We start from the raw sequence: 15,337 nt of genomic DNA on the forward strand, positions 1-15,337 counted from the left end.
CAGTATCGCCACCAGTGCCGCTATTATCTTTTGGAGTTTCAAATTCACTATTCTATGTTTAATCCAACAAAGCATATGGATCAGTCGCTGGTTTTACAAAAGGCATTTGTCTGATGGTAGAACAGCTTTTAAACGGCTATTATATGAGTTGCCCCATGCTTCTTTTTCTTTAGATCTCTGGAGTAGTGAAACTTGAGAGTGACGCATAGCATGAAGAAATCCATGTTCCTTATATTCTCATGATAATAAACATTAAGAATACTAACATGGTACATTAAAATTTTTTTTTTGAAAAAAAAGTACATTAAATAATAAAAAGTTAATATTTTATTGCTTGTCCAAATTCTAAGTTCATCATTGTTTTTCTTTTTCTAACTTGGTAAGCACATGCAATGCAGTAGGCTTTGCAAAATCTTTGAATGTCACGTTCTGTCATCTTTTCTCAACATTGAATAAAGAAATAAACAAAATGGTACGTACGGAAAAATATATGCAATAGATGGACCATGGAACATGAATGCCATGGCCCTAATTGTACTACTCAAATCACACCCAACTAACCAGTCAAAATTATGAATATATACTTAACAATGTAATAGAATGGCAATGCATAATGTATTCATAATAATGAGGTTTTGAGGAATCCTAAAATGCATGATCAGATTTCTATTAGCTTAAACGTGCTTTCAAGTTAATTTCAACTTAATTTTTTATAGTAACAACAGTGTATAACTATAAAAATATATTGTATATTAGGCGCGTGAGACTTAGAATTAGAAGTAGAAGTGTAGGTGGGATGGTGAATTTGGGAACGGAGCTTTTAAGGGAGGCAATGGCAATTGACAATGACGATGGACTGCAGTTGACGTGTCAGCATCTCACCGATTTGCAATAATGCAGTTTTTGGTGGTTCGGTGCAAGTTCTGGTTTCTTTGCTTTTATGTCATGTTTGGGAATTTTTTGGCAAAGATTTTAGTGTCTCCAACTCCAACACTAATGTGATGCATTGCATTCATTATTAGGTAATTACATTACTGTCATTAAGATTTTCAAACCCAATAATCAATATGGTGTACTATTGTTTTGTCTACTTCAGTAGCAAAAGGTGGTGGGTCAGGTAGCTCTGTGTTTGTTCTTGTTCATGTGGCAACTTTTGAAGTTCAGTTTATTGGCTTACCGTGGAAGAAAACTCAGAATCACTTTGTTAGATAATTGTTGACCAGATAAAGATTTTTGATTATTGGCATTAAGTTCACCTTTTAACTGGAAACCGAATCAGATAGTGACTCCTGCTGTCCGGGACAACCCTACCCTGTCTTGTAAAATTCTCAGTAAAGCTCCATGGATTTTGATTTTTTACTTTTTATAGAAAAGGAGGTAAAAACAATTAATTGAAGTATTTCTGAAAACGTGAGTGGAAGTTCACAGTTCAAGTCATTCAAGAATTTCTCAATACAGGGGGAAAAGATAATCATATATCCTGCAATATGAGTCAACTCAATTTTCCACTTTAAAATTAAAGCATAACATAAGCGCGGGCTGAAGAACCATTGAAGAGTATAAAAAACTAAAGACAGTAAGATTATTAGTTGATAAAGTTTTGGTTGAGTTCTTTGTTGATGAAGTTACAAACAATGTTAGAACTTAGAACCAATGAGTCAGTGGTCTCCAGTCTCCACTCTCCAGCACACTGATACTCAATAGAAAAGTCTCTCTCGTGTGCAAGAGGGTTATTTAAATTGATCTCCCACTGATATCAAAGACCATACTCATTGCTCTCGCATTTCCATTCCCCTTCAATGATATCTCTTGTAAACCTTCAATCAAATAGAATTTCCTTTTATCAGTATTTATGTTAATGATTAAACATGTAATTGAACAACCAATAATGCATTTCTCCATCATATTGACATGGTTTGCTTTTAAAAATTGAAGAAAAAAAGACAACACAGGAAATCTATAACAGCGAAGCCAAGCTTGAGAGCAGCATTGTAATGCATATGCTCCTTTCTTTTGATTGAAAAACTAAGAAACACCAAAAGGAAGTACTCACTTGTGCTGACATTAAACAACTGATGGAGAAAATCAATTAAGCTGACTACTCTCAAATTCGTACCCAACCATACCATCTACACCATCACAACAACAAAAGAAGTCTTTTCCTATAAGGTCAAATCAACTAAATGAATCAAGAGACCCTATGATCTCCTCTATCTGTAATTATTGGACTAGCTTTTAGATAATCGGCTCTCCTTATAGGGACCTCTACAAGTCTTATCCGCACATACCCAAACCAACCATATCACCTAAGTGTTACCAATTGAAAATGGTGCAGCAAGTTGGTAATTGATGTGGTGTATGATGCAGCTCAATGCAGCCATTCAAACAACTTATGCAGATGCATAACAGCACAACAGATATCAGAGTTCAAAAACCTGTCAAATCTCTAATGTGGATTCAATTATCAACAATCTAAAGCAAACAAGCAATTGCAAACCATTATCTGGCGTCACCAAATCTTCAAATACCAAATATGTCTGGCCCACCTATTAACTTGTTAGTAAACAAAATGAAATTCCCATCCCATAACTTCACATTAAGAACTTTTTACAAGATTCAGATATATAGCATCACTAGAAGGCATGGGTTCATAACTCAATTTTTTATACTAAAAAATACGAAGCACTTCCTGCATCCAGCATACTCTAAAATAGTAAAAGAAAGTTACATACAATAATAAGAAGCACTTCCTGAATCCAACTATGCCCTACAATTTATTATAATCTTCAATACTTAATAAGAGAAGCATCAAAGTTAGTAGTTTTGAATAGAGCTACTAACCTGGTGAGCCAAAAAAAATCTTTGAAGTGAGTCATTGTGTTGCTCGTCAGATAAATACAAACTTGCATCATTAAAAACCTCATTCACTATCCGACCCTGAAACTTCACCCTCGGAGAATTCATCACTTGTTTCAACCTCTTCCTCCTCAGAACCCTCATCCCCTATTTCATCAAGCAGCAAAGCACCACCCTCAGGTTTGGGGATTGAGCCATCACCGCGATAAAGAAGCCCCGTCTTCATGACATGGTAGAACTTGTCTCTATGGCGAACAAGAGGATGAGGGTCCACAAGCTTTCCCCTGGCATACCCTTCCCGGAGAGTAACCGTCGTCGTCTTACACTTCAATGAGAGATAAAATATCCCTGGATACCTAGTAAAAATCCTGGTAAACTTGTGAGGAAGATTCAACTCCTCCCTCAAGCTTCTCAAGTAGTTCCTCTTGGTTTTCTTGTGCATAGTCAAACTCAAAAGCTCATGAAGAACCCCAACAACACGCTTCTCCATCAAATCACTGTTTGGATCAATCTTAGAGGAATCAGCATAGGGTGAAATGTAAGGCAGCTTGTGAAACTCATCCATCCAAAACCTCACCTTCTTCTGCGCCCCGTAACCCCTCGGAAACCTCATCGGAAACACCAGCGCCGCCTTCCCTCTCTTGAAGTCCCTATACCCATCATCACCACCGTCACGCTCATTGCTCTTCTGCAATGCGGAGACCGCGAATTCCTCACACCATTTGGATAATCGCACCGCGGAGACGCCGTTGGGGGCCTTAACGAATTGAAATTGGTCAGGGAATTTGGGGATTAGGGTTTTCTCGAAGGAATCAGGCAAACCAATGTCCCATTTGAGAGGGTAGAGGGAGACAAGGGGAACAGTGCGGGTTTTCGTCATCATGAGGAACTTGGAGAGCCTCTCAACGGTGTCGTTTTCGTGGTGGTTGTGGAGGGATTGCTCCTGAGAGTGAAGGAGGAGTGCGGTGTCGGTTAAGCGGAAGCAGGGGAGGGAGGGCCAGCGAGGATGAGGGAACTCGTGGAAGAGGGTGGGGTAGCGGCGGATGAAGCGGAGAACGGGGACGGTGAGGCCGAGAAGCTTTTGCCAGCCGGAGAAGGACTTTGCGGTGAGGAAGCCGGTGGAGGAACGGTTGATTGCGTCTTTGAGGAGGGAAGCGGCTTTGAGATCGGTTTCCTTGTCGATGATGTGGTCGAGGCTTCGATTCTTCACCCACTTCAAACGCACTTTCGCTATGCCCCGCCATTGGAGCTTCATCCAAGGAACCACGCCATTTCTGTTCATCGTTCTTGCAACAACCATGCAAAACCAGAACTGTGTCTGTGACTGTGTGTGTTTCTGGTCACGAAAACAAAACCCTGCTGTTTGTTTTGGTCAAACATAAACCCTGGTTTGGTTTTCTCTCTTCTCTCTCTCTCTCTCTCTGCGAATATTCTGTCCTTGTTTGATTTTTTTTATCATTCCTACCAATTTGAATAAGGTTATATAGGGGGGCATCTAATAATCTTTGTGCAGCCTTACACAACCCAACAAATTGTCCATTTTACCCTTATTTCAAAAATTAATTCCACCTTCATCCTTCCCATCATCTTCATCATCAACAACCCATTTTCATCCCTAATTTCATCTTCAACCTCACCCACTCCCACCACCACCATCTCCCTCCCCCACCGCCACAACCATCAGGGAATATTCCATGGCACCTCCCACCCACTTAACCCAGAAACCCATAACAACAAACTCACCCAACGAAACCCACCACAGCAGCAACCCCAACCACCTGAAACCTCCACCCCCACGACCCAAACTCACAACCACTACCAAAACCGAACCCATCCCACCCTAGATCTGACCCAGAGAAAACAAAGATACAACTTCTCCATTTCGTATGCGAGAAACCATCTGCCATTTTTTAGGGATTTTGTAGATCTGGTCCTTGACGGAATTGGGGCTCGTGGCTTCGCCATGGCAGAGGCGCGTGACGATGAACCGAGTGCGCGTGAAGGAGGGAGGGTAAATCGGCGCAGACGAGTGGGATGAGGAAGATGGGTGCATTCGGTGTAGGCAATCCATGCTTCCTCTGTTTTCCTGCTGCAACAGACATAGCACCTTCTGGTCCAGAGGTTTGGTTGTTGTGATGGGTGTTGTTTGTGACGAGGGGTTAGTGTAGTTGAGAAGGGTGTTGGTTGCTCCTCTTGTTTGCAATCAGAGCTCCGCCACACCTTGTGCTATGACTGGGGTTCAATCATCAATGCTAAAGAAGATTCTGTTTCAGAATTAAGAAAAAAATCTTTATTCTGAGTTGTTTTAAAACAATTAATTTTATTTTTCTGAATTTGGGTGGGATGAATTTAGGTTGTTTTGGGTTGAAGATAAATAGATAATGAAGATGATGGGAAGGATGAAGATGGGACTAAATTTTAGAATAAGGGTAAAATGGACAATTTGTTGGGTTGTGCAAGGTTACACAAAGGGATCTTTGTGCATATTAGAATTTCCGGTTATATAGCATGAGTATAAGGGGGCGTTTGTTTCAAGTATGAATATATATATCTGCACGTATGTATGTATCTTGGTATTTTTTATGAAACTCTTGTCATAAAGCTTAGGCAATTGCTTTGATGTATTCTTTGTAAAAGGGCAAATTGTTTACAAAAAGAACTAACCTATCTGCCGGTTTTCATTCCTTTAATGATCATCACCATTGAAAATGTCTTTGACTCTAGTTCTTCACGTGATAAATTAGCAATTTCTTTCATGGTTCACTCTTAAAAATTATACGTTTATGTAAAATACAAATGTCCTAGAGGTGTCAAGCCAAGAAGAGGTATCGGCTCAAGTGTCCGAACCGTAAAAAAATATTTTTTTAATCAGATACGACGAGGAAGTGTCTGCCACGCGTCTTATAGGTGTCGTACGAGTGTCGTGTTGTGTCGGTGTTCGACATCGGGACAGGGCATATGTAAGAGGTGTCTGTGCTTCATAGGTAAAAAGTGATCACTTAGTCCCTTCGTCCCATACATTAGTAAAACTTAACAAAAATGATGATGTTGCAAGTTAAGTGACATGTAGACTCCGACTCGTCTAAAACTCACACCCCGTGAAATTCCACTCTTTAATTTGGTCTCAATGTCCATTTTTTTACTCTCTCCCACCACCATTCTCACCCACCTCTCTCTCCCCCACCCATCTCCCCCCAATTCCCTCCTCCATCTTCCCAAACTCTTCATGAGCCCATATGTGAAATTTTAGTATCTATTTCTCTCTTCGTATGTATCAGGCATGTGAAGCCCTTTAAACATTTATAAAAAGAGATAAATACAATGACCGACTTTTAGATTTTCAAGGATAGGAAATTATACAAAGGACTCGCAAGAAACCAACAAATTTGAGCCAAAAAAAAGAAACCAACAAATAAAGAATACTTAACTCCCGTATCCGTGTACCGAAAAAAAAAAAGCTCCCGCATCCAACTAAATTCACCATTTTATTATTATTAGGTCCCTATAATTTTCTCCAACCCAGCTAGATGACTAATACTTGTATTTCTTGCGAAGATGTAGTCAGCAACATGAATTTTCAAGGACCAATTTACTATAATATAAGAAAATATGAATGAATGAATGAATGACAAAAGAAAATATTGTATTCTAACGATTTAAATGATTGATTTGGAAAACATGCAAATAGCAATTTTCACATCAATTGCTATCAATGTCCATACATTGGAGAAAAAGTATTAAAATTGTATCCTGTATGACAATTTTTTCTGGGTCGCTCTATCAATAACAAGGAACTCTTCTGACTTACGGTTCCGGTTCATAGTTCAAGCCCATTTAGAAAATTCACCTCATCTTGGTGGTATTTTTGCTGAAAGTAGCAAAAATACAAAATAAACTATGAGATATTAATGCCAAGGCTCATCAACCACAAGATTTTTTTTTTGTCACTATCAACCACAAGATTGAACGGTATCATATCGAGAAAGGGATGACCAAGAGCCCGCGAAAATATAAGAAAGATTTTAATTTATAAGTAAAAAGATTGGGAACGAGGTGGGTAAATCAGTGAGGCATCATCATAACTTTTCTATGAAACAGGTGGCATAATACAAAGCAGATCATTGCAAGGACCCCCCCACATGGAGATACCAAGGAAAAAGACAAAGGCATGATCTACCACTTTTACAATAACTTATCGACTGAATGCTTCTTTCAATCTTGTTTACATGGTCTCTGGACCTGACCTACAAAAATTAGAAACTGTAATCAATAAAGAAGTAACATGCTAGCTAGACTTAAAAAAAAAACCACTAACCACTCAGGAAGAAGACAACCACCACTTCATTAGGGTAGTCTTAAGCAGTAAAGATTCTACGGTTCATTAAGAAGAGAAGGGAAGGGAAGATAAAAGAAAGAAATGCATAATTTCAATCATTTAGGTAACCAATTTTAAGTAAAATTTAAAATTATCAAAAATGAAGATTGTAATGAACATTTTGAAATCAGGGGCAATATGCCTCTTTTCTCATATAATTAAGAAGGAAATTACAATAGAAGTAGTCAATTTGGATGTGGAGGATGCATATGACTTTATATTCTTTTATCATGAATAGTATATCACATTTCATTCACAATTAGGAAAATTGCCCTTTCAATTCACAATTCAAATCCCAATTTGACAACTAGGTATAAGAAAAAAATTATGCTGTCAATCAATTGAAAATAAAATGCAATGCCGTCGAGTCACTAACCTCTTAACAAAACAATTGCTAAATGAGAAGCTGACCTTTCAACAGACTAATGCCAATCAGGCATAAAATAAGAATATGATATATAGAGAATGATTGTTGGAAAAAGGAGGGGGGGGGGGGGGCTGGTACCTTATGAGTCAACGCCTAGATCTATTCTTGCAGCAGCGAAACTCTGCTAAGAGAGCTATATGATCTGATGACCATTCAGGAGAAGGGAGTGCTGTGTCTTTCCTCAAACTCTCCTCATCCAATAGCTCCAATAATGACTCCACAACCAATGAATCAGCTGAAACAAAAAAGAAAAGCAAAGGAACACAACATAAATACGCGACAGTGATGTTAAATTTAGAAATGAGGTAACATGGCAAGATAGCTCACCTGTGTAAAATATGTAGTCAAGAGCGCCAATAAAATCCCTTGTGACATTTGTGAATAAAGGTTCATTTGTTGCACTATCAAGTCTTCGCTTATGCTGCTCATATCCAAGACCAATTGTCCTTGCAAATGAAGAATAAGCACTGACCTAAAATTGAAGTAATACAACCCATAAACTATAATCAGGAACAAAAACTAAGGAGCAAAATAAAGGTGGGAGAAGTGGAGACAGTAGACAATTTTAGATAAGTTATTCCATTCAATGGCTGCAATACATTACCAGAGGCAACTGGTGAACTAACTTGCTGTGAGGACGCAATATGCTAAGTGGGTCAATCGCTAAATCAGGATGTGATGGATCAACCTTACCCATAGCAAGAAGTGCATGAGGAGCACTGCAACAAAGTGAGAATATAACCATAAGAAACAATTTGCTGATACTAACAAAAGACCCATGCCGAACACAAGTTTCCAAAATTATACAAAAATAAAAGTAATCGAACCTTCCCGGATTTGAATTGAAGTCCCCACAAACTAACATTGGAATATCTGCACTTGCAGCAATTTTCTCCAATCCTTTCAGGAGAGTGTGCACCTAAAAATGGAAGGAAATTTATAACTGTAATGATCAAAATAAACATTCCAATAAATGTGAGGAAGCAAAAGAAATGACTAACCTGCCAGAGTTTGACATCCTTTAAATCTTGGTGGACATTTACATGTGTATTCGCCTGATGTCCACAAGCAATATATGAGTTAGTTTAGATAGTTATATTACTAAAGAAGTAGTTTTGACCTACAACAACAAAAGAAAAAGGCAGGGGAAACAAAGAAATATAATAAATTTTCTGAGAGATCCAAATAAAGTTTACAAAAAAAACTTAAAACCACATATAGCTCAGTTGTTTCAGCGTGAGATTTTAGAGTTAATTTATGAAAATATAGAACACCTCAGAAGTTTAACAATCTAGATTTCTTACACAAGACCAACCACCATCAGCAAAATAATAAAGCTAGAATTAGTCATCATGGAAAATCTTCTAAACCTAATTCTGCTTGAGAAAAACAAGCCTTCTAAAGAAAGGAGCATACATGAAGCACAAGGCTGAAAAAGCCCTATCATTAAACATACAATGCAACTACAATCGGGGAAATGAGGAATGATAAAATAAAAGGCATAAGTGTAGATATAAAATACACATCGCAGGCCTTGAAGGCATGAGCACACAAGACCTAACAGTAACAAATAAAAGCAAAATAAAAGAGCTTACCACACAAAGAAGCTGTCTTTTTCCTGGATTATCAACAGGCTGGTTATTAACTTTTGCTTCTAAAACCACTATTAGCGCAACATTATCCTAAGAACATAAATTAAAATCAGTAAGCACAAGATACACAAGAGACGACCATATATTTTGGAAGGCAAAAGTAATATGCAATATTTTGTGCAATAAATCACCTTAACCAGTCGATTCAAAGCAGATTTCTTCTGAGTGGTTGGAATCATGGCATCTGTTAAAGACTGTGCAGCCTTATTAAATTCAACCTGCATGCAAGGAGACACCATTATATGTTATGCACAAACTAAAGAGTACCACTATACACATAAAAACAATTTCCAACCTCATATTTCTTCACATGTGAAAATCTGTCTCTTCGGAAAAATGTAGCACAACCATCAATTGTATTAATATTGCCATTGAAAACCTGTGAGCCCGCCAAAAAGAGGTTTCAATAGAGTTTTACAAATTATGAGTTTACGATCACAAGATAGCAGACTAGTGTAACAACCTCATTTGTTTTTCTTTTGTAAAGACCATTATAGCCATGTTTGTCCAGCTCAGGAGCGAAAAACTCTTCATAGTGGTCATTTTGAACCTGGAGGGAAACAGAATGGATGTTAGCTGATAGAGAAACCATTAGAATATAATATGCAATTGTGTAATTCTAAGGGATCCAGTGGTAAGTGGAGAAGAAATAGATTCTATCTCAAAATGGTTAGGATACACTGGACCATGATACCACAATACCACATCCCTCGAAAAATACCAACATAAAAACATAGAAATTAAGGTATCGTTTATTTAAGTTCATTAACAACTGATAGCCATCCAAGTTATAAAATATTAAAATTAGAATGAGCTACCAGTGGCAGCATTACTTTGCGCCCCGGGTCCATAATCAAGCTTTTACAAAAACCATCTGCTATTGAAGATTAAGTAAGACTTTAGGACAGTGAAATAGAATTCTTATTCAACACTAGTCTAAAGAAACTTTGAAAATGAGATGAGTTGTATAACAGTTATTAACTTTCTTCACAACAAAACCCAAAGCCAAAAGACATATTTATGCACCGTACCTCCTGAAGACAAATGATATCAGCACGGTAACCAACTATTTCGCGCAACAAATTTTGCCTCCGATATGGCCAAGAAAGAGCCCATGAAGGGCAGTAATTGTATAGATCACTTGAAGCATATGAATCAGACAATATATTGTATGACAAAACAGTAAAAGTTCCCGAAGATGATACACGCCCATCTGCATCTACATTCCCCATCCCGTCAACAGGTATCAGTCGGCGTGGACTAGGAGAGGGAGCAGGAATAACACGAGAAGTTAGTATAGTGTTTGCATGTCCCACAGGAAGTTTTGTCTCTGCATCAACTACAACACACTCAAATTTAAGGACATGACCGATGTCATCAGCTGTTGGGGTATATGTCTTAGACCGTCCAACTTCAAACCAAGTTTCACCACCACTTCGTTGTGTAACAGCTGCTGGATACAGAGGTGCTGACCCATTTGTCAAGCTACCACTTGATGCAGAGGCAGATAAGCTGGTATTTATTGACCCAGACCCAGCATTATTAAATCGCCCAAATACTTCCTCTTCCTCATTTCCATTTTCATTAACTGCACTAGCAGCACGGTCATGCAAAACACGATGATGCTGCCATGCATCTGAAAAACACTTTGGAGTGCAATGGTAACTTTTGGAAACAGGTATTTTAGCCTTAACACAACCTAGGCACTGCAGTGTGGCCTGCTCGGATGGATGTACACTACAAACCGCAACCTTTTTATCACTTTGTACACGATACCTGACAAAAAGGGGGACCCAATGATTGTGTCAAATAGTAAATACATAAAGTTCTAAATTTTTGATCAGATGAATAGGGAAATCAGATTTAAGGCAGTATATTTGGGATCAAATTGGTATTTAACATAATAAAATAATCGCAAGCAACTGTTTAAGCAATCAATTTTGTGATACTAAGGAAATTCTCGCAACATTGGTCCAAATATCCATAAGGGCATAATCTTCAATAATTCCATCAATGTCTAAATTACACAAACGACAAAAGCTGATAACATTCAAAACATATCCCATAAAAAATTCCACTAACATTAATAACTGGACTAGATACTTCAGAGTATTGAAGATTCTTATGATCAGCACAAGACGCCAATCGAGATGACGTCCCATCGCTAACAGAAAATCTAGGATTGCTAATCTTGTTTTGGAATTGATGGAATCTATATGTTATTTTAACTAACACTCATGAACTTCAGGTGAACTAATGACTAATCTCACATATTTTATATATACAATCGTCACACCATAAAGACATATGTGAAAGAAAATATAAATTCCACACCCTGCAGTTGAAGTCTATAGCCAAAATTTAAATGTCATGTGATTTATTCAGAACTGAGAATATGTTATAACCAGTGTTGTCAAATCGCGAACGCGGACCATCGCGGTGAGCCAAAAATCCGCTAATTCGGCCGCTATTTAGCGGCGAATAGCGGGCTATAGTGGGCAATAGCGGCGTCGCGATTAGCCAAAAATCCGCTAACACTGGTTATAACATTACAAATTGGGATTTCCATATAAGTGAATTAAAAATTCTGCAGGTCGGAACCACTAAGGAGAAGACTGTGACTTGAATGCGAGGATAAAGTTATCAACAAGAAATAAATCAGTTCATAATGAAGTCCAGCACTAGAATTATCACAAGAATTGATGATAATGAATATTCAAATTAATTTACAAATAAAAGTAAAGTAGAAGGAAACAAATTATACAATGTGCAAGTATTAATCCACATTCTATAATCCTTTGTCGCCTAGTGATCATCACCAGACATTAGACAATCAAGAGATACTTTTTCCTTAATAAAACACTGCAACGGCATCCTCTAAGCACTTAAAAAAATCAATTACTTTAGTCAATTCACAACGTGTTACACGAGCTTTCACTATCCTTAAATTTTTTTAGCACCGCAAACAAAATTAACATCAAGGAAAGAGGAATGAAACAAGTGTTGCTATTTGGATTATTTGATACAAATGCATTAGCCACAGGAGTGAAGAAAAAAGTAATAAGCTAACATGGTGGATAAACCATAGTAGTCAATTGCGGATTGCGGCATGTCGCGGATGACCCCCAAAAATGAAATCCCATACAAGGGATGGCACAAGGGATGGCCGGGAATAGCGGGATTTTGGCGCGAAGCGCCGTTATCGCGCGCTATCGATAACTATGGGATAAACTATATTATGCCTTCTACTAAACCAAAACTAAACATATGAGCATTTACACTTCACTTCATACTCTTCCAATTTTCAAATAGTAACAAACTAGCATAACTGATTAACTCCCAAGAACTACATATTGAAGCTTAAATACCCATTATGCACAACGATAAAAAAATGATAGGCAGGAACCATTTTCAACATTCGCAAACAAAATTCAAAATTCAAATAGGAAGAGGGAGTAAATGGAACAGCACGCACCACTTGTAGCGCAAGAAATGGCCGTCTAGAGGGGCAGTTTCGAGAGCATCATCGGTGGTAACAGTCTTGTCAGGCCGGCGGAGGAGCACGTAAGGCGTGAGCTCACAGCCAACAATAGGAATGTCAGAGGGAAGGTGCACACGCAGCACGCTCAGCATGCTTTACTCTTGGCAATCGTCACGGCACTGTAACCCTATCAAGGACCCCGAAACCAATCGAACACGAGAACAAACGACTCCGTCGGCTCCCGGAGCACCGCGTTTGAAGCTGCTAAGAGGGCGGACACCTGGCGGATCCGCCATTTACTTGACCCGAATGGCCGCCAGCCTTGACAGACCCGAATTGATAGCGGATTAGGGATTTGGGGCAATGAATCGGAGAGGGAGGGATCGAGATTTGATGTGTTGAGAGAGAAAGCGAGGTTTTTAGAGAGAGAAAGAGGAACAGGGAAATGAGATTAGGGTTTTACAGAGGAAGTGTGAAAAAATCGCATGTGGTTCCTTTTTGATGATGCGATTGCGAATTGCCAAGACAGAGAGAGAGAGAGAAGAGTCGCTACTATTATAGTCCTCGTATTATTAACTACTCCAAAAAAATTCATGTTTAAGGTTATCTACATACACATTCATCTTCATCCTCTCGTGCATAAACTAAATTTTCTCACTCAGCTTCAATTATTCATTAATATAAATATCTATTTCTTAGAATGTATACTACTAGTATTGAATGAATATATTGAGTATTTGAAATTGAAATATTTATAAATGGAAACATAAATACAATGTTTCACTTAAAAAAAGAATTAGTATAAATCTACGTATCCTCCGCTCAAACAACTCTGCTTAAATCGGATCTTTGCCTTATCTAGAAGATAGGGGCTAGTGTCGTGCTAGAGTCTTTGAACTCGATTGCGCAAGGACGCCTCCAGACCACAGATCTTTGGTGGGACGGTCCGCTTCATCGCCCGCTACCCTTGAGATCGAATAACGAGCCGACTAAAAACGGTAAATAACTAAATTTTGTATCACATTTTTTTACGTACTTGGTTGATTGAAAATTCACTTATTAATGTTCGTTTAGTTTCTAGGACTTGTAACATTATATTATAACCTAATTTTTTCTGATCTCAGTTATAACGGTATAAAATTTCTTGGGATAATGATAAAAAGCACGAATAATATTGGGACGACAAAACAAACAATGGTTGTGCGAGAGTGTGTTATTTGGTGTCGTGCCAAATAGCAGCACTTCTCAAATATCTATTTGAGTGAGTAAATTTGTGAGTTGATGGATATTTTTTTTGGTATCTAGGTACCAGTAGGATTTGAACTCGAGACTTGAGAAATTTTAATCCATCAAGTACCATTTAGGTTATCCATACCAGTGAGTTGATTTTTTTTTATAAGCCAAACTATGCAAAAAAGGGAGTACAAGGAGTACTCAACCCAAATACAAAAGGAGAAAAAGCAAAGAATAAGATTGAAATTTACAGTGAGTTGATGGATATTAAGAATAAGATCAAGCCTACGACAATGCAATTTACAACTTGGAGTAGTTTAAGTGTAAAAATTGAAAACTTGAGTGAAATCGGAAAAAAAAATCAATTGACTTGCAAGTGATTGTGGAACAATTAATTTTCCATCAATAACAGTACAATACAAGTGCTCTAAATTATTTTTAATTGATTGTTACTTTCTTTTGTTATATGGAAGGGAATAGTGCCAAAAGTGGAAACACTAGAACTCAGGAGCATGGAAGGAGGCTAAAGCCTCCAATGCATCTGAACCGATAAGCTACGACATTCTGTTAAAGGGAAATGCAAAACATGAATACCAAACCTAAGCACATGAGCGCTCCTAGCTAAATTGTCCGCTAATAAATTTAGCTCACGGAATATGATCTCAACGCGTGGGAAAATCATATGCCGGATGTCATGAACCCATTGATTGTATTTAATTCTTTGGAATGCTAGCTAGAAATAATTTACCTTCCATCCATTTTTGTAGCAACCCAGGGAACATATAGCTTAGGATTATGCATGGTTGTCATTAAGTGTCATGTCTTCGCCCCATGTGCACTTCTTCGCACTAAACTATCCGAAGCTAATGCAGCTGCCCTCAGAAAATTGGATAACCAATGAATTAAAATTCACTATCAGAACCAGAAAGGTGGAAAAGGGAACCAAAGAAGTAATGCATATGTTGCACTATGACATAAAGAAATAATGCTATGTGGCACTATGACATAAATTGATAAAGTGGGAGAGGAAAACTAAAGGATAATGGAAGTAAATATTTGACAAAATAAGCATAAGCAAGAGATTAGAGACAATGTAATGGTGTTTTCATCTTCCAATACTCCAAATTGTCTAAAAAATATGCAAGATTTCTATTATGGGAAATGGGGAGAGTTGCAGATTGATATTTAAGGTGGTTTGGGTATATGCAGTGGCAGCTCAATTTTATTGCAATCATAAACGGCAAAAGCAAAGTCAGTTTCATTAGAAACTGAACTAAGAGGAGTTGTATTGCATTGGACTTGAGTGATGAAGT

At 37.9% G+C, this 15,337-nt stretch overlaps 2 protein-coding genes across 2 annotated transcripts; both read right to left on the bottom strand.

Annotated features, from left to right (window-relative positions):
- Positions 1-1,558: 1,558 nt before the first annotated feature.
- Positions 1,559-5,516, bottom strand: LOC130730873 (protein WHAT'S THIS FACTOR 9, mitochondrial). The gene is made up of 2 exons (XM_057583008.1): positions 2,842-5,516; positions 1,559-1,817 (listed from the first exon to the last, which is right to left on the bottom strand). The coding sequence occupies exon 1, from the start codon at positions 4,154-4,156 to the stop codon at positions 2,921-2,923; it is 1,236 nt and encodes a 411-aa protein (XP_057438991.1). The 5' UTR covers positions 4,157-5,516; the 3' UTR covers positions 1,559-1,817; positions 2,842-2,920.
- Positions 5,517-6,865: 1,349 nt separating this feature from the next.
- LOC130730874 (carbon catabolite repressor protein 4 homolog 1-like) lies at positions 6,866-13,386 on the bottom strand. Its single transcript, XM_057583010.1, has 12 exons — positions 12,786-13,386; positions 10,342-11,086; positions 9,774-9,860; positions 9,606-9,689; positions 9,442-9,528; positions 9,254-9,340; positions 8,660-8,713; positions 8,486-8,577; positions 8,263-8,377; positions 7,986-8,130; positions 7,737-7,893; positions 6,866-7,100 (listed from the first exon to the last, which is right to left on the bottom strand). Exons 1-11 carry the CDS (start codon positions 12,941-12,943, stop codon positions 7,745-7,747), a joined length of 1,803 nt encoding a protein of 600 aa, XP_057438993.1. The 5' UTR covers positions 12,944-13,386; the 3' UTR covers positions 6,866-7,100; positions 7,737-7,744.
- Positions 13,387-15,337: the final 1,951 nt, after the last annotated feature.

This window comes from Lotus japonicus, chromosome 1, assembly GCF_012489685.1.
Source record: "Lotus japonicus ecotype B-129 chromosome 1, LjGifu_v1.2".
In the NCBI taxonomy this organism is placed as follows: domain Eukaryota; kingdom Viridiplantae; phylum Streptophyta; class Magnoliopsida; order Fabales; family Fabaceae; genus Lotus; species Lotus japonicus.

Coding starts and splice junctions, on each gene's coding strand:
- LOC130730873 (XM_057583008.1), bottom strand. CDS start 4,156: ATGGTTGTTGCAAGAACGATGAACAGAAATGGCGTGGTTCCTTGGATG.
- LOC130730874 (XM_057583010.1), bottom strand. CDS start 12,943: ATGCTGAGCGTGCTGCGTGTGCACCTTCCCTCTGACATTCCTATTGTT. Junction 9,690..9,773: donor ACAAAAGAAAAACAAATGAG/GTTGTTACACTA, acceptor GCGGGCTCACAG/GTTTTCAATGGCAATATTAA. Junction 8,378..8,485: donor TTCAATTCAAATCCGGGAAG/GTTCGATTACTT, acceptor ACTTTGTTGCAG/TGCTCCTCATGCACTTCTTG.